Source organism: Phocoena phocoena, chromosome 8 (genome assembly GCF_963924675.1).
Source record: "Phocoena phocoena chromosome 8, mPhoPho1.1, whole genome shotgun sequence".
In the NCBI taxonomy this organism is placed as follows: domain Eukaryota; kingdom Metazoa; phylum Chordata; class Mammalia; order Artiodactyla; family Phocoenidae; genus Phocoena; species Phocoena phocoena.
This window is the reverse complement of record NC_089226.1, coordinates 98804936-98826889: the sequence shown is the minus strand read 5'-3', so window position 1 is coordinate 98826889 and position 21954 is coordinate 98804936. Positions and strand designations below refer to the sequence as shown.

Here is a 21954-nt window from a genome sequence, read left to right as displayed (position 1 = left end):
AATATATATATATACATTTATACAAATAACCATAATACCATTATCATATCCATAATATCCTTAATAGTAATTTCTTAATGTCATGAAATACCATTATCACACCCAAAATATTAACAGAAATTACTTAATATTATCAAATATCCTATCACAACTAAAATAAGTTAACAGTACTTACTACTTATTGAATTTTCAGTCACTGTTCAGTATTACTAATTGTTTCTTTCTTTGTTTGGTTTTTGCTTGTTTATTTAAGAATCATACATTGAAATCAGTTGTAAGCCTCTTATGTCTCTTTTAACCTATTGGTTCCCCCTCTATCTCTTCTTTTCCATTACAGTTTATTTGTTGAAGGATCATTTGCCCTGAAGAGCTTAGCTCAGTTTGCTTATCTCTAACATGGTGCATAAAATTCATTATATTTGTGAGCTAGATTCTTGAGAAAGATCTGTAGAGGATTTCATTTGTAAGAAATGTTTAGATCTTTTCTTATGCCATTAAGAAATACCCATCCCCGGATATCTGAAATAAAATCTTTTTTTTAATGACCTGTAAAGTTCATTTTCCTCATCTGAAGACTTTAGAGCTAGGCAGATCCTTAGAAATAATATAATCCAGTGTTTTGCAAAGTTGAAAAACTACAATCTGTGGTAAGATATCCACTGGAGATCTACTAGTGGGTCTCGATCCGCAATTTAAAAAAATACTGTTGTGATACAATCGCTTTATTATGTAGATGAGGAGACAGCTTCAGAAAAGAAAGTGTCATGCCAAGATGATCCAGAGAATCCACATGGGAATGGGGTCTGGAATTTCTGACTTGCAGGGGCCAGGGATCAGATAGCCCAGGATAAGCCAGGTTCTGCACTCAGTAGCAGTGTGGCCTTAAACAAGGTATTTGTCTCTTTCTTCATCTACAAAATAAGGACAATGCTATCACTTGGCTCAAAGCATTAGGATGACTAAATATATAAATATATAATTAAATATATAAGAAGTATATACACTCCTGAGCACAATGCCTGTCCTGTGTTAATTTTATTATTAATATTAATTTCCTCAAAACAGAAAGGTAACAGTGTAATACTCATACAATAAAGTCCATTGGTTTTTCCCCAAGAAAACTACGAGAGAAACAAATCTCAGCTGTTTGGATGGCAGCATCTTGCTTGACTTTGCAACATCTGTTTCCCCTCTAATCCCTTTTTCTCCCCACACCTTAAATGACAGAATACTTATACTTTGCTTGGAGAATTTTGTTATGTGCTGGGATATAAGAAAAAAAATTATCAGGATTAAGAATAAGTTTTACTGTACAGGTATGTTTTGGAAAACTGTAATATAATTGCATATATTTTTCTGATGGGAAAAAATATGTAGCATTTACATTTTTCTAATTGGAGATCTTCATGGGTGATCCACTCTAAATAAATGATAAAAATGAATATGCTGTAATATAAAAAGTCACATTGTCGAATAAGACTATGAAATTGAACGCAACCACAGGAAATAAGAAGCAGGCTACAGTATGCAGAGGGCATTAAACGTCTCCTGGTAGAATAGACCATCTTCTTGAAGTCGAATAAGGAGTGAGGGAGGATGTTTGAATTTAGCCTTCTCTTAAGACCCAAGAGAAGAGGGAGATGAATGGAGGCACAGTGGGGCTACTTAAGAGGATAATTTTTCCAGAAAACGTACGTATTCTATGTCATGATTCCCTTGTATCTTTTGATATAGATGCCTTGTTGGAGGAACTGGAATACTCCACCCTCCGGGAGAGTGATGAATACTCCAACACAGCTTCTCCCCCCCTGGATCAGCATTCCAGAAAGGAGAGTAACCATGCTGAGACCTCAAGTGCCCCTTCCGTTCCGGATGACTCAAGTCCCTTTCCGGTAACTTTTCATTTATTGGAGTACCTTGAATATAGATATTTGAGTGCATTTCTGGAAATTAATTGTATCTTACATAAAATGATGCAAAAGGAAAATCATATATCCAAGAAAGAGAAAAGAATTACTCAATGATAAGTTAAAGGTGGTTGTTTTCAGAATGAAGAGGAGAATGGAGAAAAATCATCATAAAAGAATAAACCTTTGAGAACTTTTTCTTTTTTTTCTCCTGAGGGCCTGGTAACAAGCAGAGTATTCCCTAATTCACTTGGGATATTCTGATATCACCATCTGGGTATCAGAGATGCATGTTGCAGTTTGACTGGACTGGCACTCAGTAAGGCCAGAGGTCACCTGGGCAAGGCCAGGCAGCAGCTCAGCCAGATCTTCTTAGGATTTTTTAGGATAGCCACTTTCCAGCTCTTATTTTCTGCTGAATATATTAGGAAATTCAATTAGTATATCTAGAGATGACAAAGCTCTAGGGAACCGTCACAAACAAACTAAACTTATAAAAGATTATGTATAAAAAACCCCCAGAAATCCAATTTATTAATTTCTGGTTAGAGTTTAAACTATCAAGTAGAACAGATACTAGTATTTGCTGATATATGTATTCCCTTCCTATGGATAAGTCTACATGCATCTACTTTATGATTAGAAGGTTACTTGATGAGAATGGATTAGTGTAAGAAGAATCAAGTAGGTGCTCTTCATATCTGGTGTTTCTCAACTATGATATTCTGATTCATCCTTGTACACTAAAGGAAATCACTAGTAGCACAGACTTGAAATTTGAGCCTATGGGTAGGTTTCCCTTTTAACTGTTCTTCATTCCAGCTGCATACATACAGTTTTAAGGACACACATTTATCTCTCTACTAAGGAGCTATTGTCTTTGTTCTCACTGTGAGATTATAGCCATAGATTCCTAACTGATCCCCTATCCTGACCGCCCCCCTGCAATTTATTCTCCAAAAAGCAGCCAGGATAATCCTGTAAAACTTAAATCAGATCATCTTATTCTTCTACTCAGAACCCCAAGATGAATTCTCATCTCATTTGGAATAAAAGCCACAGTCTTTACACTGACTTTATGGGGTGACCTACGTCTTGGTTCCCTTGGAGGAGCCTGGGTTTATGCTTATTTTCTTGACATCCTGTTACTGACTTTACCTTTTACCCCAGATTTTCCATTTTATGTGTGTGTGAAATTTTTAAAATAAGTATTTGCATTAAAGTAAACCAGCATGGATTAATAGACCTCCATTTGGTTCTTCTGGCTTCTCTCAGAGTCTCATGTAGTAGCATATAAAACACACGTGCAGTGAACAGTTCTTATTTTATTGTAGCTGGATCTAAAAGACTAATGACCACTTGTCTCTCATTTCCTGATCCTGATAAGACAAACTCTAACTGACAGCTCCCTTTGAAGGATAATATGCAAGGTGCTGGCCGTTAAAGCTAAGAGTTCAAGCACAGCCGTCAGGGGCAGCTAACTCCTCTGGTCTCAGGTGGTGGCAGGAAAAACCTTGAGGTTTTTTTTTCCCCTGATGGCCATTTGGTATAGCACCACTCCTGCTGTGCTGTGGTCCATGTGGTGGTCTGTGAGATGCAGGGAGCCTCTTCAGGGTCAGAAAGAAATATGGGAAATTGTGACTTAAGGTCATAGAAGTTGTGTCTAGGAAATAGAGGCTGAGCATTCTTGCCATAGAGTACAGTATAATCTAAATGTTCTTGTTAGATCAGTTTTGTCACTAATTGTATATTAAAGCTATAACTGTTAGTTTTATTATTTGGTAATGCTTTTAAATTTTGCAACAAACCAAACCAAACCAAAATCAAAACTGCACGTTTAATTGTCTCAAGAAACTTGGTGATGGGACTTCCCTGGTGGTGCAGTAGTTTAGACTCTGCGCTCCCAATGCAGGGGGCCTGGGTTCGACCCCTGGTCAGGGAACTAGATCCCACATGCATGCCGCAACTAAGAGCTCGCGTGCTGCAACTCAGGAGCCCATCTGCCGCAACTAAGACCCAGAGCAACCAAATTAAAAAAATAATAAAATAAAATAAAGTTGATAATGGATGTGTAATCTAAGTATTTGTTAACGTTTACCATCCACTGTGGGGGGAATAGAATTATCACTGTCCATTTGAAAACCACAAGACACAACTATGGGGAAGAAGCATCAGGATCTACTTCAAAAATTAATGTCTAATTTAAGAAGAATGGGCCAGCAGATGATAATTCAATATGTGAAGCTGCAGGAGGTATGTTTACATGTCATTGAAAAGCACACCTTTCCATTTGGATCAAAGTACTCTTCTAAATTAATTTTGCTCATTTTCAATTCCAAGTTTTCTTGTGCTTGTAAGTAAAGTGAATTGGTGATGATTAATTAATTGATTCCCTTTGCAAGCCATCAAATAATACCAGATTAAAAATAATAATACCAGATTAAATCAATTAGAGACCTCAATTAGAAAATTTAATTTCAAAATGGTTTAATTTTTACATCCAATTCAAAGAATCAAAGCAAAATATTTAGAAGTTGATTCTTTTGTCTAAAATGAGATTGTTAATGCCATTGTAAATTTAGTTGAAAAGTTCAACAATGGAGATAAAAGGTTGTTTTGGGGGGATGATAATACTAATACAGATTTTGGTGGAGCAGAGCATCGTGGTAAAATCAATGTTCTTACATACTTAAAAGCCTGTGGAGCAGATATGTACTTGGAATTGGTTGTGATATGCACAAAATTCATGACTGCGTCCAAATAAGCTTTAGTATTTCACCAATCAAAATAGAAACTGCAATTGTTAAAATTTACAAATTATATATGTATGTATATTTGTACACAATCAGAGTATATATATAGCTCATCTACAAAACTTTTGTGACAGAAGCTCTTATTGAATGTCAAAATATATTAGCGTGGCTGTATGTATTTTCTCTCTTCATTGCCTGTGAGCCTGAGCCTTTGAAAAACCACTTTGTAAAGCAGCCTAAATCTAGGCCACATTATGTGCAAAATCAGTTGGAAATATTTAATCAAATTATTCAATGAATGTAGCATGAAAAGTCAGCTTTTGAAGTTTTTAACAAGTTGCAATTATGTGAAACAAAGCTTACAAAAAGGAAGAAGCTCAGATTTCTCCCTACAAAAGCCTGGGAGGAATTGCAACAAATCAAAAGATGAGAGTTCAAATGGTTTAATTACCTAACTTGAAAATCGTGCTTTGGAAACATCTTGACTTTGATGGACCTCCTGATCTTAATTGGATAAATTTATATTCCCACGCGAATGGGATGAAATTGTAAAGGCCTGTGATTTTGCAGTATCTACATTTGATGAAGTGTTAAAAGGCATCACAAATAGAGACAATTTAAGAGCTCTGTCCTGTAAAAATATTATTGAAGAAAGGTGGGCCGAATGGAGGCAGAAATACAGCACATGTGAAAATATTGGAGCTGAAATAATTACACATTTTAATATAAAAAATAGAATTCAGAATATCTTCCATTTAGCAGAATCTGCTCTGAACGTATAGGTTCATCAGCATCTGGAGAGAGAGTATTTTCTCAGTTGAAACTATTATGGGCTATGGAGAAGCAGTGTCAACAATTTCAAATATACTAACCATAAAATGAAGCTTTGTAGAGGATTGCAATTTTATAAAAAATATAAAAATAAATAAGATCATATTGAAAAGAAAGACATTTTTCAGAAAAATTTTCACATCACAATGTTAAAGGCGAAAATGGCTAAGTAGCCAATTAAGGTATATATAAATATATCTATATCTCAAGAATAATTATTTACTTATGCTATTTTTAAATGTTTCAATAATCAATATGAAAGGTTTAAAATTTTTTGGCTTTCATGTTCATAGCTGTGTGTCATTTAAAAATATTCTAGAAAATTTTATTTTGAATAGAATTAGTTTATTGGTTTACCAATATAATAAAATAAAAATTTTGGTCCATAAACACATATTTAAAAAATTAATGTAATATTAATTATTTTTTAGTCCCCTCTTTCACTCTCACAGGTGTCCCAGTTTGAATAATGAATTATATGGTCACCCTACTTGCATGACTTGGCCCCTTATACTCTTTGCCCCTATCTCACTGGTTCACTCGCCTCCTATCTGTTCCATAGATGCTGCAGGGTGCTGTCTATCTGGATCATGTTACCCTTGATATCTGCATGCTTCCCTCACCCCCTATAAGCCCTTGTCCATGTGCCCCTTTCTCAGTGAGTCCTTCTCCAACCAATATATTTATAAATGCCATCCCTCCCCCATTTCTTATCTCCTACCCTTCATTAATTTTTATTATTTTTTTACATATTAATTTATTATCTGTTTCTCACCACCGTAATGTAAGGCTCAGGAACCATTTCTGTTCCTTTTTGTTTTGTTTTGTTTTGTTTTGTTTGTTGACTCCTGCATCCCCAGCCCTGGCACATGACAGGCACTCAATAAATATTTGTTTGTGAAATAAACTACTGGCCAACTACCCTTTAGAGTCACTCATTATTTCTTTTGGTATGTTAAATTTAATTGTGTTATAGTCTTCCCCTAGAAACCATCCTGTCTAGTTAAAGGGGCTTTGCTCTGACTCATTTTGTTTGTTTTATGGTTCTTTTCTGAGTACCATGACTTCTCTATGTCAGTGCCTTTAGGGCAGGGAGGGGGACACCGTATTTGTTCACATGCCAGCCACTGTGCTTAGAATTTGGCCTTTCTCTGTGGGATGACTGGTACTCCTTTGCCTTGTGAAAGGAGATTTCAGAGATAGGCTAGTTATCGTCCCCTTTAGAAGCTAAAAACATCTTCTAACTCTGGGTGTAGATAAGTACCAACATTTTTTTTTTAATTAAAAAAATTATTTTATTGAGGTATAGTTGATTTACAATGTTGTGTTAATTTCTGCTGTACAGCAAAGTGATTCAGTTATACATATATATACGTATTCTTTTTTGTATTCTTTTCCATTATGGTTTATCACAGTATATATATATATATATATATATATATATTTTTTTTTTTTTTTTTTTTTTTTTTTTTTTTTGTGGTACGCGGCCCTCTCACTGTTGTGGCCTCTCCCGTTGCTCTGGACGCGCAGACCTAGCGGCCATGGCTCACGGGCCTAGCTGCTCCACGACATGTGGGATCTTCCCGGACCGGGGCATGAACCCGTGTCCCCTGCGTCGGCAGGCAGACTCTCAACCACTGCGCCACCAGGGAAGCCCCATAGTATATATTTTTTAACATCTTTATTGGAGGATAGTCGCTTTACAGTGGTGTGTTAGTATCACAGGGTATTGAATATAGTTCTCTGTGCTATACAGTAGGACCTTGTCGTTTATGCAGCATCCAACAGAAACTCATTCTTTCTTCTCTTTCCCTTATATGTCTTAGGTGCAGCTCGTGTGTACTACCAAAATCCAGGAGCCCCATGTCCACAGGTATTTTTTTAATTAAATATTTAAAAAATTAAGTTTATTAGATAATTGTTAGCACCCGTGTTTGGACCATAATTTGCTTTGTGGGTGTTTATTATTAGAATTCCTACTACCCTCCCCCTCTTTCCATGATCTGTGAGCGGAGGTGGATTTCTGCCCAGCTGACTTGGCACTTTCTCAAGGAGCCTGGCTTTTGGATGGGTTGTCCAGGCTGATGGGCTCTGCTATTTCCTTTACCACCTGAAAAAGTGTAAATAGTCCAAGTCACCACAGATGTTTTGGCCCAGCCATTTCAGATATCATGCTTCAGTTCACAAAAGAGAAAACACCTAAAGAAATTTCAGCAGGATGCCGACAAAATCAGACCTAGGATCAGGGCTGCACTAAAACAGTGTGTCTCCATGGAAGATTAATGAATATATACTTCTTTCCGTATTTGCTCAAAATGTATTTAGTGATGGAGGGATTTCCTTTTAATAAAAGTTACTTATTGAAACAGATCCACTTACTAAATTATCTCTTCTGGCCAAAGCAGAGTTGACAGTCTAAAAAAAATTAAAAGGCCACTTTTCCTGTCTCTCTTCAGTTATAGCTTGCAATTTTTTAAAAAAAGTGAGACAGCATTCTGGGAAACAAAGGTTGAAAATGTAGATAGTAAAGGTCCATGCTTGGTGAAGGGTACTACACCACATATTACTTGGTTTCAGAATTGCAACCAATAGGGCACACACGGTGTAAAAATAAGGGAAGGACCTGTGCTATCTTTTGAAGTCTTTTTACAACTCCCCACTTTAAGGCACTTTCTACTTTGATGGGAGTGAAGCCAGTTTACTAATACACATGCCAGCTTATTCCAGTTCTAGGAAGCTGCCTGATGGGCGTGTCTCATAGGCCTTCCTGTCTCTCCCCCTTGTAAAAAAATGAAAACAAAGCAAAACAACAGCAACAACAAAACAGTACCTGGTACACAATAGGCTCTCAGTTAATATTGATTTTTTTTTTAATTGAGAAAACCAAGACTTTAATGGAAATACTAATAAACACAGGAATGTATATGATGAGAACCAGCCCAACCAACAGCCATTTTCCTGTATATCTGGCATTGTGATCAGTTGATGGCATGCCAGTGGTAACTTCTTGACACCCCCTCCTCTGTAGTACAAATCTGTGATCTATTTCCCATCAGACCCCTTTCTCCCTCTTCTCTTGCTCTGCTCTGTACTCCAGGGGAGCTGAACCCTGCAGGTTGGGTTTTCCAGGCTCCAGGGTCTGTAGGCTTTTACTGGTTTCAACCAATGGGAGGCACTGTGGAGAGACTGGAGGGTGAAAGGCAGGGAAATTTAGGGCCTTTGCTCCCTCAATCTCTCTCTCCACAGTGTCTCTGTCAGCAGTTATATCTACTTTTATGGCTTCAGCTGGAGAAAAACAGGTCTGCTGTGGTTCCAGTTTATGCCTGTTAACCTGGGCTCCTGGGCTCTGGTAACTTTGCCTCTTTGCTTTGTCCCTTTGGCCTCATGGCTTCCTGCTGTAGCTAATCTCTGGGTTCCCTCAATGTTTTCTGTTTGCTTCTTAGCTCTCCCATCACCTGTGTAATCAAATTTCTGGATTAAATTCCTTCTTCTTACTCCTAGTGTTTGTATTTTCCTGAGTGGACCTTGATCGATGTACTTAACCATTACTGAATGATACTTATTGTGTAGATCTGAGTGGGAGAGTGATATGAAATCCAGGTGGCCTAGTAAATATGTAATGGACTGATGCAAACCCGAGGCTGGTATAATTCAGAGCCAGCAAGGCTCACGTGTACAGATGGAGCATGAGACACAGAAACAAGATTCCTGCATTGTTTCCACCATTTCCTCTGGCTTGCTTAAATTAACCAAACATTCGTTTCAACTTTAAAAGTACCAATACCTTGAAATACTAGTCATGAATATAACAATATGATAGTATTTAGAAATGTATCTTTTATATGAACAGAAAGAATTTTGGTAAGAATAGGGAGGGAGACTTCATAAAAATATTGCAGAGGAATGAATGGGGAAAAAATTTGAAGCCCCTCACTTGAGAAGTCTGGATTTTTTTTAAACGCATCTCTTGTATTTGTATTATTAAAACCTCTGAGTAATGAAGTTGTTGCTGATGGCATGCTAAGCGCCTGTATCATCTTCAATAGGTCTGGGGACAAATCAAAGGAGCTCTGATTTGAGGTTTCTCTCTTTTCACAAACATTTCCTGTAGTGAGGCAAACATCAACTCTTCAAGGTCTCTTATTTCTTATTTAGAAGTTTATATTGTTGACTCAATTACTCTTAGGGTATTTTGGCAATGATCTGTTTCTCTTTATACACTGCACTAGGAGTCTAGTTAGAAACCAGTAAGAGTTCTTTCAATAAGCGCAAGTATACCCCACCTGTGAGATGGACAGGTTTTTATGATTATACAGACCCATATAAGAAACTACATTTATCCTACACTGGGGCACAGGGCAGAAGAATGTGTTCCCAGTCCTGCTGCCTTTTGTATTTCTAAGACACATGCCTGTGGCGGCAATTACTAAGGGATTATGCCTGAAAAGAGTTGTGAGAGAGAGCTCCTCTGTACTTTGTTGGAAGCCTCCAAGAACTAAATCAGTCACTTGTAATCAGTCACCTGACCATTTTTGTTCTTAGATTAAACACCCCTACTCCAAAAAAACAAAAAACAACCCAAACTTATGTGGGGCAGGAGGCCATGTTGTACCTAAAAGGCAAAGTCTTTTAAGAAGGGAAGAGATCCACTTCCTCCTAAATTTTCCTTGTTAAATGCTCAAACTGAGTCAGTAGCAGGACCTGTTGTACCCAAGAGATAGTCTTTTTTTCTTAAGAGAGGACGATAAGCATCTTCCTTCTAATTTTTCCCTAGCTGATAAATACATAAAAATAAGTAAAGTAGTAAGACTTTGTTGTCATTTTTGAAAATACATTTAGTGAAAGACGTAGAATATTTGGTTTTATTTATTGCTTTGTGTGTGTGTGTGTGTGTGTGTTTGTGTCTCTGTCACACACACACACAGTTTGGTGGGTTGTTAGCTAAGCTTCTTGGTTAATGTTGATTGCAAACATTATTCCAGAGTCAGTTACCTATATAACCCAATGATTCCACTTCTCAGAGTGTACTCTATGGAAATAAATATCAAATATTTATGTAGCAGTGTTGATTATAACAGTGAAAATCAGAAGCAATCTAGGTGTCTAACAATAAGTGATTGATTTAGTAAATAATGGCACATTATGCATTTGGAAACTATATAGCCTTTATATATCATTTAAAAAGATAATTTAGTGATAGAAAACACAAGCTTCACAGTCTGCAGGCCCAAGCTCTGTTATTTGCCATCTGTCTTGGGTAGAGCAAAGTTTTTAACTTCTCTAGGCCCCAGTTTTTTCATCTGGGAGTGATAAAACTTACCTTTAAGGTTTTTATGAGGATTTAAAGAGAACATGTGTAAAACCCTTTACAGAGTGCCTGGTGTAGTATACACACTCAATAAATGTTAACTATTACGTTTGCAAAGATAAGAATGTGCATAAGGATATGGGAAAATGTTAACGTTAAAACATGAAAAAAACAGTAATATTCAAATTTTCTCAAATCATACACAATCACAGAAGAGTGTAAAAGTGTAAGCCAGCATGTCTAGAGAATTAACTGCCTCTCAAAAGGAAGATGATGTGTGGTTTAGTTTTTTCTTTGTATTCCTCTGCAGTTTTAAAATGTTCTACATTTAACATATTAATTTTATATTTAAAAATAATTTTAGTAGGACTCACAACAGTGTAACTGTATTAATGTAGTATACGGAAGGTTGTTTACGGAATCGTTATTTATGAATGTGTGCATGTGTGTATAACTAAGAGACACGTGAGAATTGTACTGCTGATGCCCCGTCTGCCACCCCTACCGCCTCACCTGTTTTCATCATTGTTTCTTTTCTAGTATAGAGGACCTTTGTTTTGAAAATACAACTTCATGTACACAATTATTTTATAAACTCACATACATAAAAAGTCAGAGAGGTATCTTCTGCTTAATATTGCTGTAAACCTAAAACTGCCCTAAAAAATAGTCTTTAAAAAAAGTCAAAGAAGGGATTTCCCTGGTGGTCCAGTGATTAGGACTCTTTGCTTTCACTGCTGGGCCCGGGTTCAATCCCTGGTTGGGGAACTAAGATCCCGCAAGCCACGCTGGCACCACCAAAAAAAAAAAATATTCAAAGTAATGCGAGATATACAGGGTAAGATGTGAGACCACCTCCAGAAGACTCTTTCCTCCCACCACCTAATTACCAGCTCCTTAGGTAACTGTGCCGGTAGGTATGTCTTCTTACAGACCTTTGTGTATGCATATTCATACTTATGTATCTGTGCTTTTAAAATTACATAAATGGAAGGATATTTTTCATACTGTTCTGGGCCTTGCTTTTTTAAGTTAACAATATGAATTAGAAGTCTTCCTTAGTTCATAAAATTCTATGTCGGCATTCTTTTTAGCACCTGCAGGGTTATTCTATAGCATGGGTGGACCATAATTTATTTGACTATATGTTCATTTAGTTTAGTTTCAATTTGCTCATAAAAACTATTCTGTTTTTGTGTTTTAAGGAATGTTCTTGTACGTATATCTTTATAGATATGTCCAATTTTTCTGTAGGGTAGAGTCTTAGAAGTGAAATTGCTGCATCCAAGGGTATATGCATTTGAAATATTGACAGATGCTGCCTTGCAAAGGGTTTTATAATTTATGTAGCTACCTATAATATATGTAAATGTATCTATAGATATAACCCTGACTTTTGCCAACACTGCATATTGTCAATCTTTCAAAACTTTGAATCACGGGAAAAAAATGGTATCTCACCATTTAATTTCCATATTAAAGATTGAGATTGAGTATATTTTTATGTAGTAAACATTCAAATTTCTTTTTCTGAAACTTACTTTTTAAAATAATCCTTAGCTCAGGTTTCTTTTGGGTTATATTTTTACTATTGATTAATCAACTTTTAAATATTTGAATATTGTTAATGTTTTAAATATTTACTCATGTTAAATTTTTTAATACTATCTTCATCAATATGTTTTCTTTTTTGACATCACTTCAGTTTTATGCCATTCTTAGGAAAGTCTTTATCACTCCAAATTATTAAAAAATCCTCCATTTTCTTCTAGTATTTTTGTTTAAACATTTATATCTTGAATTCATTAAAAACACATTTGTGTGTACAGCGTGTTAGGGATCTAAATTTATTGTGTTCCAAATAGGTTATCATGTACCTTGATTCTAATAGTCTGTTTCTGATTATTTGAAATGCCATGTTTACCATATGCAAAGTGCTCATAGGTACCAGAGTCTGTTTCTGGGTTTTCTAGTCTACCCTACTTTTGATCTACTTGTCTGTTTCTTTACCAACATCACACAAATTAAATTATTATCACTCTATAGGATACCGCATCTACTGGGACAAGTTATCCCTGTTTTTTTTTTTTTCCTTCAAAATTGCCTTGAGTGTTCTCGCTTGTATTGAATTTTAGCATCAGCCTATGAACTTGAATAATTGGATTATAATTTTTGTATGGATTACATTGAATTTATAGTTTAATTGGGAGAAACTGACATCATATTATGCATCTTTATTTAGGTAGGTCTTCTTTTTAGTGATTTTTCTTCATAGAAATCTTACACATTTCTTGTTAGATTTATTCTTTAATACTTAATATATTTTTTTCTTGGTATTGTGAACACATTTTTCTCCTCATTGGATTTTCAAATCAGTTACCCCTGGTCTATAGGAAAGACACTAATTATTTCATTTTATTCTCGTATCTTGTAGCCATCATGATTTTTAAAAATTCATTATAATAGTTATTATATCATTTATCTCTCATTTTCTAGGAATATTATTATATATTTAAAAAGAGTGAGAGTGCTTTACGTTTTTCTTTAAAATATATAAAACTCTTATTTTTACTTTTAAATGCATTTGCTAATGCATTCTGGAATAATATTGGAGACTAGCAATGGCAGTAGGGGCCTTGTCCTCCTCTTCCCTTAATTAGAAATGTGTTTAGTATTTGACTATTAAATATGAGGCTTGTTATAGATTTTTATGGACATATTTTGTCAGGTTATGGAATTTTTCTTCTTCTCCTCGATCTTCAACAACAGGAATGGTGGTTAAATTTGTTTTCAATTGCTTTTCAGTACTTCTCAATACGTTTATAAAGATTTTCTCTTTTTCTGTTAGTATAGTGAATTATAGTAATCCTTTTTGTAATGTTGAACCATTCTTGGATGACTGGTGTGCACACCACCACACACACACACACGTGCACCATTCTGTCTTTGGTTTTAGTACCAAGTTTCTGAGATATTCATTGAACCTATTGGGTTATTTTTCCATAGTTTATTATGTACTTGGTAATTTACACAATGCTCCCAAAAAGCTGTTACTTTTTTTGGCTTGTTTTCTGTTTAATTGATTTATGCTTTTATTCCTCCTGTTTAATTATTATTTTATCTTTTGCGAGTCTTGAGTTGGATGTTTCATTTGCTTCTGGTCTTTTTTATTTTTCAATATTGCACCTAAGTCTATTTCTATTTTTCCTTTCAATAACATTTTGCTTTCAACTCTGAAGAGCATGTGTGATTTTATAGCTATTTCTAAATAGTTTGAAAATTGTTAATGTTTTCTTTCTCCCAAGAATTACTTAGAATTACTTTATTTTTACTTAAGTAGATAGAATATGGTCTGTATGATTTACTTCTTAGAATTTATTAGACTCTATTTTGTGTCCTCACATGTGGTTCATTTTACTAATGATTATGCAGGTATTTGAATAAAACTCTGTTTACTGTTTCTGGGGCCCATGGACCAATGTCTTCTCTGTATTTATTTATTTTTATGTATTTTATATATTATATAAATGTTATTATATGTTATATAAATATATATTAAACATATAAATATATAGTATGTATATTATATATTTATTTTTTGTCTTTCACTTGACAGTAACTGAAAGAAGATATAATACTTTATAATTTTATTTTATTATTATTATTATTTTTTGCGGTACACGGGCCTCTCACTGTTGTGGCCTCTCCCGTTGCGGAGCACAGGCTCCGGACGCGCAGGCTCAGCGGCCATGGCTCACAGGCCCAGCCGCTCCGCGGCATGTGGGATCTTCCCAGACCGGGGCACGAACCCACGTCCCCTGCATCGGCAGGCGGACTCTCAACCACTGTGCCACCAGGGAAGCCCTATAATTTTAAAAAGAATGCTGTTAAAATAAAAAATACACATTGGACCGTGGTCTTCAAACTCTTTTCAGAGGCTGCTTTTTTCCTGGTTGTTGGGGGAGAATGGCCACCCAGCTATAGGTCCGGCACTTTTCTTCATGCACTTGAGAACAATAGTCCGTTTTTGAGACGACCAGAGGGAGACATGGAGACAAAGGCAGGGAGACCTTGTTCAGATGTTTAGTACCTGTTTTTGAAAAATAGTCTCTGTCTCTAGTTTTAGTCATATCTAAGGGGTTAATAGTTAAATCTGCGTTTTCTGGTACTTTATACATGGCCTAACATTTACTTGAGTTTGATGTGTTGGTATGATTTTTTGTTTTCTCCCTATAGTGAGGTCCAGGAGCCAAAGGAATCACCACCACCTCCGAAAACCTCAGCAGCTGTGCAGCTGGAGGAGCTGATGGCCCACCTGTGTGAAATGCAGACCCAGGTGAGCACCGTCCCTGCGATACAGCCTTCAGGGTCTTATCTCTGTGAACTCAGCTCTGCATTCCCCCTTGAGAAACTCTAAGTCATTATTCATTTTGCCATACTAAATTTAATTCAATGGATGAACTCAAATTTGTACTATGTATTTCTTCTAAACTGAAGTATACTTGATTTACAATATGTTGTATTGGTTTCAGGGGTACAGCAAAGTGATTAAGTTGTGTGTGTGTATATAACTGATTCTTTTCCCTTATAGGTTATTACAAAATATTGAGTATAGTTCCCTGTGCTATCCAGCAGGTCCTTGTTGGTTATCTGTTTTAGATATAGTAGTGTGTATATGTTAATCCCAAACTCCTAATTTACCCCCCGCCACCCCTTTACCCCTTTGGTAACCATAAGTTTGCTTTTTATGTCTGTGGGTCCATTTCTGTTTTGTATATAAGTTCATTTGTATCCGTTTTTTTGTTTGTTTGTTTTGCGGTATGCGGGCCTCTCACTGTTGTGGCCTCTCCCGTTGCGGAGCACAGGCTCCGGACGCGCAGGCTCAGTGGCCATGGCTCACAGGCCCAGCCGATCCACGGCATGTAGGATCTTCCCGGACCGGGGCACGAACCCGTGTCCCCTGCATCGGCAGGCGGACTCTCAACCTCTGCACCACGAGCGCAGCCCTGTATCAGTTTTTTTAAGGTGTATTATCTGGACATAAAAGATACTGTGATATGGGTTCTGATCTCAAGGGGCTTGGAGGGTGCTTGATAAAATGAGGCATAAGACTCTGTGACACTTATAGAATAAAAGAAAGATCATTTGCCACTAAAGCTGGATAAAGTGTGGAAGGGCTGTTAAAGAGAACCCCCTGAGTGGGATGGAGGAGACCCGTGGGAAAGCTGGGTCAGGGCAAGGGAGAGCAAAGTGTGGCTTTGACAGTAGGAAGGATGAGTCCTAAACTCATACTGAGATAAAATCTGTCCCCTTGTTCTAGTCTCCAGAGCATGGGCGGCAAGCTCACTGACCTGGCAGGGAATGGAACTGACATAAATGGACCTAAGAATTTATTAAGGGAATTATCATCTAGAATTCATTCTTTTTTTAAACTATTTTATGTTGGAGTATAGTTGATTAACAGTGTTGTGTTAGTTTCAGGTGTACAAAAAAGTGATTCATTTATACATATACAAGTATATATTCCTTTTCAAATTCTTTTCCCATTTAGGTTATTACAGAATATTGAGCTAGAATTCTTAAGGTAGAGAATCCATCCATTCTGAATTGGTTGGGGGATATGATATGCGCCCATGAAATGACTATGAAATAATTTCAGGGCAGTGTATAAAAATGTGTGTGATTGGAAGGGCAGGAAGCTTATCTCTGTGGCTCACCTTTGGACTTCCAATGCCCAGCACTGTTCCTGATACATTATGGATAATGCGTACTTATTAGAGGGACAAATGAATGAATATCAGAAACAAGGTTTTCTTTAATGTCTACAGTAAAGCTGGGTGCATTCCTCATTGCACTGTATATCTGAAAATACTAGAAAAAAAATCTTTCTACTTTTTACATATCCTTTCAAAAGTATTCTGGAATATACCAGCAAATAGCTATAGATGTAAATGTACGATGTGTAGCTATAGATACATTATTGTGTTTTTACTTAGGTACTTTCAGGCCTTTTCCATGTTAACCTTTTGAACACTACTCTCTTTGGCACTAACATTATATAAGAGAGGAGGAAGGAAATGTGTCATATGATAAGATTCTTGAAGGGAAATGAGCATTTTGGATTAGTGAGATAATGTGAGGTTATTCCAGGCAGTAAAAAGTGGATAAGTAGAGACGTGAAGGCAGACAGTAACAGATCACATTCAGGAGACTGCAGGGAACCTGGCTGGCTTTAAACAATGGAGGCTTTTTACTGAGGAATAAAAGATGAGATTGGAAAGGTAAAGCGAGGGCAGTGGATGGGAGACTTTGAATGTCCATCCGATGCTACAAATTCCATGCTGGAGGGGCTTCCCTGGTGGCGCAGTGGTTGAGAGTCCACCTGACAATGCAGGGGACATGGGTTCGTGCCCCGGTCCGGGAAGATCCCACATGCCGCGGAGCGACTGGGCCCGTGAGCCATGGCCGCTGAGTCTGCAGGTCCGGAGCCTGTGCTCCGCAACAGGAAAGGCCACAACAGTGAGAGGCCCGCATACTGCAAAAAAAAAAAAAAAAAAAAAAAAAAAAAAAAAAAATTCCATGCTGGAAGCATTGGAGAATCATTGTAGTTCTCTGATCAGGAAGTATTAGATAGATGGTTGCAGTAGCCCAGTTGGAAAGGAGTTGAGAGAGATGGAATCTCAGGACAAGAGTTGACGAAGGGTAAGTTGGGCAATTTGTAATTTGTTCTGTTTTGTAATTTGAGGTTTTTCCTTTGAACGTTTTATAGTAACTGTTTTGGAGTTTTGCTTCAATAAATCCAATCCATCAGCAAGTCTTATCTGACAACTTCTCACCGCCTTCTCCACTGGCACTGGTCCAAGTCATTTCTAGTTTGAGCTGTTATAATGGTCTCCTGCCTAACTAGTGCCTCTAATTCCACTCTGGCTTGCGCACACCTAATTCCTCACTCGGCTGCCACAAGGATCTTGTAAATCAGATTCTTTCACTCTCATGCTTGAAACAAAATGGTTCCATCACCCTTGGAATAAAACTTCAGCTTTTATCCTGAGGGCCCTCTGTGATCTTTGCCTCTTTTTCCATCATTTTTTCCTGACTCACTCCCTCTGCTCTAGCCCTACTGACCTTTTTTACTTTTCTTTTTATGTGTCAGACTGTCTCCTTCCTCTGGGCCTTCCTTCCCTCTGGAATGCTTTTCCCACAAATATCAATATTTCTGGATGTCAGTGCATCACTCAAATATCTGCTCAGATATCACCTTCTTAGAGAGCCTTCTCCAATCACCCTCATCTAAATCAGTTTTTCCTCTCCATTCCACCCTCTGTCATTTGTCTCAATATGTAACTTAAGCTTATCTCCACCTGAGATATACATCATATATTTATTTCTTTAATTGCTTATTGTCTATTACCCAGAGAATGTAAACTGCATGATGGCAGACACTTGGTTGGTCTTGTACATTGTTCTATACCAAGAGCCTAGAGCAGTGAGTGGCACAAACCAGGTGCCCAATAAATATTGCAAAATAAATGAATAAAAAGAAGATAAGGTTAATTGTTGACCTGTAGTCATCATAAGAGATAAAGTATCATCTTCATATATTCAATTTCCTATTGCCAGAAAAGATTTGCAAACAGAGGAAGATTAGTCAGATTTCATTTGCCCTGAGGAACTCAGAATGAGAAGGAAATGAAAGCATTTTTATTGGTGTTACAATGTTAGATTCTCCCAGTACCTTGGAGGAAGGTTAGCAAAAGACTAAGGGATCACGCAGCAGATGCCGGTGAGGATGAGTCTCTTTATGGTTCTCTTCGTGATACAGGTTACAGTGAAAGCAGATACAAGCAAGAAACACTTACCAGACAAGCAGGATCACAAGGCCTCCCTGGACTCAATGCTGGGGGGCTTGGAGCAGGAACTGCAGGACCTTGGAATTGCGACAGTGCCCAAGGGCCATTGTGTTTCCTGCTGGAAGCCGATTGCTGGAAAGGTGGGATAGGCCAAGACGTTGATCCTACATCCGTCTGTGTCTGTGTGTATGTCTGTCTCCATCCCACTAAGGACTGCTCTTTCTCCTTATATTCTAAGACAGTTTAGTAACAGTTACTGATCCCTTACAGTGCTCCAGGCACTGAACAAGGCACTTTACAAGTATTCCTTTATTTAACGGTCACGTTAGCCCTTCAGGGGTCACAAGCCCTTCATAAAGATGAGGAACCCGGGGGCTCAAGGTCATTAACTGACATGTCCAAGGTCTAGTAGGAGGTAGAGGTAAGATCCAAACCCAGCAGAGTCTGGCTCCCGAGTGTGAGCTCTTAACCATTTTCTTGTACTGCCTTCGCCCAGGGGAACTTTCTCACTGCTCCCTCTGCTCAGACATTCTGGGTGTAAATCAACTGATTTCCATCTTTAGCTGCACTCGGCTCCATATCGTGGCCACAAACTCCTGCTCGGGCATCGTCCTTCACCAAAACCATAATAAAGGGCTTTGAGACCTGATTTTGCATGGGGTGTGAGATGAGGTGTTCAGATCAGAGGAATAAAAACTGTCATTGGCCTTCTCCTCTTCCAGGGATCCCTTCCATGCCAAGATATAGTTAGTTATCTCTTGTCCATCCCTAACATGCTCCATTTTGTTTCTCCCATCCTCTGGGGCAGTATAGTGGAAATGATCATTTATAGGCTTTTCTCAGTGTGATCACTCAGGAAAGTTGGGCACTGTTTTACTATCCATAAAGTACGGACAAGAGACCACATGGGTAGAACCTAGGTCTAGGCCTCAGTGTTGTGTAACTCCAGGGGGAGTCGTCTACATGGAATACTGTTGGAAGAGCGCCCTCCAGAGTCGTGCCCCCTGTGGACCCTAGAGCCCCCAAGTGGGCCCCCGGCTTGCCAGGCTTTGTTTTGTTCTCTAGGTGATCCATGCTCTAGGGCAAGCATGGCATCCGGAGCACTTCGTCTGCGCTCACTGCAAAAAGGAGATTGGCTCCAGTCCCTTCTTTGAGCGGAGTGGCTTGGCCTACTGCCCCAAGGACTACCACCACCTTTTTTCTCCACGCTGTGCTTACTGTGCTGCTCCCATCCTGGATGTAAGTAAATCGCCCTTCCCCCTGCTTTCATGTAGCCTTTTCTCCTCACTTAGAGCTGGGGTCATGTTTTACAGCTCCGTAGCATTTTAATCTGTCTGGTGTGTTTCTTTTCCAGAAAGTGCTGACGGCCATGAACCAAACCTGGCACCCAGAGCACTTCTTCTGCGCTCACTGTGGAGAGGTGTTTGGTGAAGAAGGTATGACCCAGGGTGGTTACAAGAAGACCAGCAGAGCTTTTCCCTGATCTGCTTTGTGGGTCCTGGTTCTTGCCTCTACCATCCAAGTGCCCATTTCAGTACCAAATGCCATCCCTCCCTACCTTTTTCCAACATTGATGAATTTTGTTTAAATTGACTTTTTTAATCAAAGAAATACAAACGCATAGTTTAAAAATGCGAATATTCCTTCAAGAGTAATATTAAAAAGAACAGTCCCTTGTTTTCCTTTTTCCACTGCCAAATCCAGTTCTCCTCTGTAAATTTTTTAGCTTCTTCTATTATTTATTTGTATGTTTTAAATAATATATTACTATATACTGATTTTTTTCCCCCAGTTTTAACCATTATGTATTAACTTTCTACCAGGAGAGATGAGGATATAGAAATTTTATGACTACCCCACCTACCCCCAACATAATTCCTCCCCCATTCTCTTAGTTATAATTAGGTCATAATTATAGGTCAGATCAGTATTCAGTGTGTAGATGTTGACAGTCACATAAATATTGCTCACAGCTGAGCCACGTAACAAACTGATATAGTAGAGCATGGATTTTGGGGTTAGACTGTGTGGTTCAAATCTGGGCTGTGGTGTTTATCAGCTATGTGATGTTGTTCAAGTCATTTCACCTCTTTGTACCTCACTTTCCTCATGAGTAAAATGGGCTAATAATAATGCTCACCTTCTAGGGTCATTATGACGATTTTAAGAGACAGTATCAGCATAGCGTTTACAACAATGCCTGGCACGTGGAGGCTGGTAATGATGATGATTATCATTGTCATGGTGTCCTTTTCATATACATTTGTTTTTTTCCTGAAGTTAATATTTGGATCCCTTTTTCATTAGCTTAATTTTCATTGTACTTATCACTAATTTATCTGACAGAGCTGTGAAACCCTTCTCAAAAGGGCCAGCCACATCTGGTAATATGTCAGTTCCATGAAGATGTCTCTTCTTGGAGACAGCTGTCCAGGAGGCTTTGACCCTTCTGCTCCTGCCTAAAACGGTTTCTCCTCAGGCCTGTTGAGAAGCCGTTATTCTGGGCCGCTATCTTGGGAATTATTTTTACTATTTCCCTCTATCTTTCAATACATGTTATTGCCTTTATTTTGGTGGAGCACACCTCCAGTAGCTCCTGAGAAAGAATGAATAGGAGGTAAAAGTTTTGAAACCTTGAATATCTGAGAATATTTTGTCTACCTTAAGTTGCCCTGACATAGAATTCTAGGTGGAAACTATTGCCCTTCATCATTCTGAAGACATTGCTTCACTGTCTTCCAGCTTCCACGGTTGAGAAATTTTTTTCTTAAAATTTTGTTCTTGTTCCTGATCCTTTCTATGTGACCTGTTTTTCCCCTTTTGCAAGCTTTTTTTCCTTCTGTTTTCTGAATTTTCTTGATTTTTTTCTGACTTCTTTTCATGTTTCTTTTGAACAAATATGATTCATGCATGGAATCAGAAAGCTTCTTTATTTTTTCTGTTCCTGTCCTTTTAGAATTAACTCACTGGGAAAAGTTTTCTTCTAAATAAAGATTTGGGCAGTCCCATGTCTTTTTTTATTGTTCTTAATAAACTCTTCTAAATAGAAAATCAATTTAAGACACAAAACACAAATCTAAGTCCTTAGGTAATTCAGTCTGTGTAAGAGCTAAAGCATTCCAACTTTAAAGTGACAGCTACTCTCTCCCCTGGTGGGGCCTTTCAGCTGCAGGAGGCCAGGGAAGGGGGTTGTGGCCTTTCATTGGTCCTTTCTTGCTTCCACTCTCATACCCACTGCTAATCTTGATAGCTGACCCCTCCAGGGTTGAAACAGGGGTGGAAGAGGTGAGACTGGAGGAAAGGAA

The 21954-nt window shown here is 37.8% G+C and overlaps 1 protein-coding gene across 2 annotated transcripts in view; it reads left to right on the top strand.

Moving 5' to 3' along the window:
• Positions 1–21954, top strand: part of LPXN (leupaxin) — a 39150-nt gene that overhangs the window by 3253 nt on the left and 13943 nt on the right. The window contains exons 2-7 of one of the 2 annotated variants that reach the window (XM_065881724.1): positions 1735–1892; positions 7318–7364; positions 15036–15135; positions 18622–18789; positions 19715–19888; positions 20004–20085. In XM_065881724.1, coding sequence (XP_065737796.1) covers positions 1735–1892; positions 7318–7364; positions 15036–15135; positions 18622–18789; positions 19715–19888; positions 20004–20085 — 729 coding nt within the window. Of the gene's footprint in view, positions 1–1734; positions 1893–7317; positions 7365–15035; positions 15136–18621; positions 18790–19714; positions 19889–20003; positions 20086–21954 lie in introns of those variants that run through there. The other variant, XM_065881725.1, reaches the window with a different exon arrangement.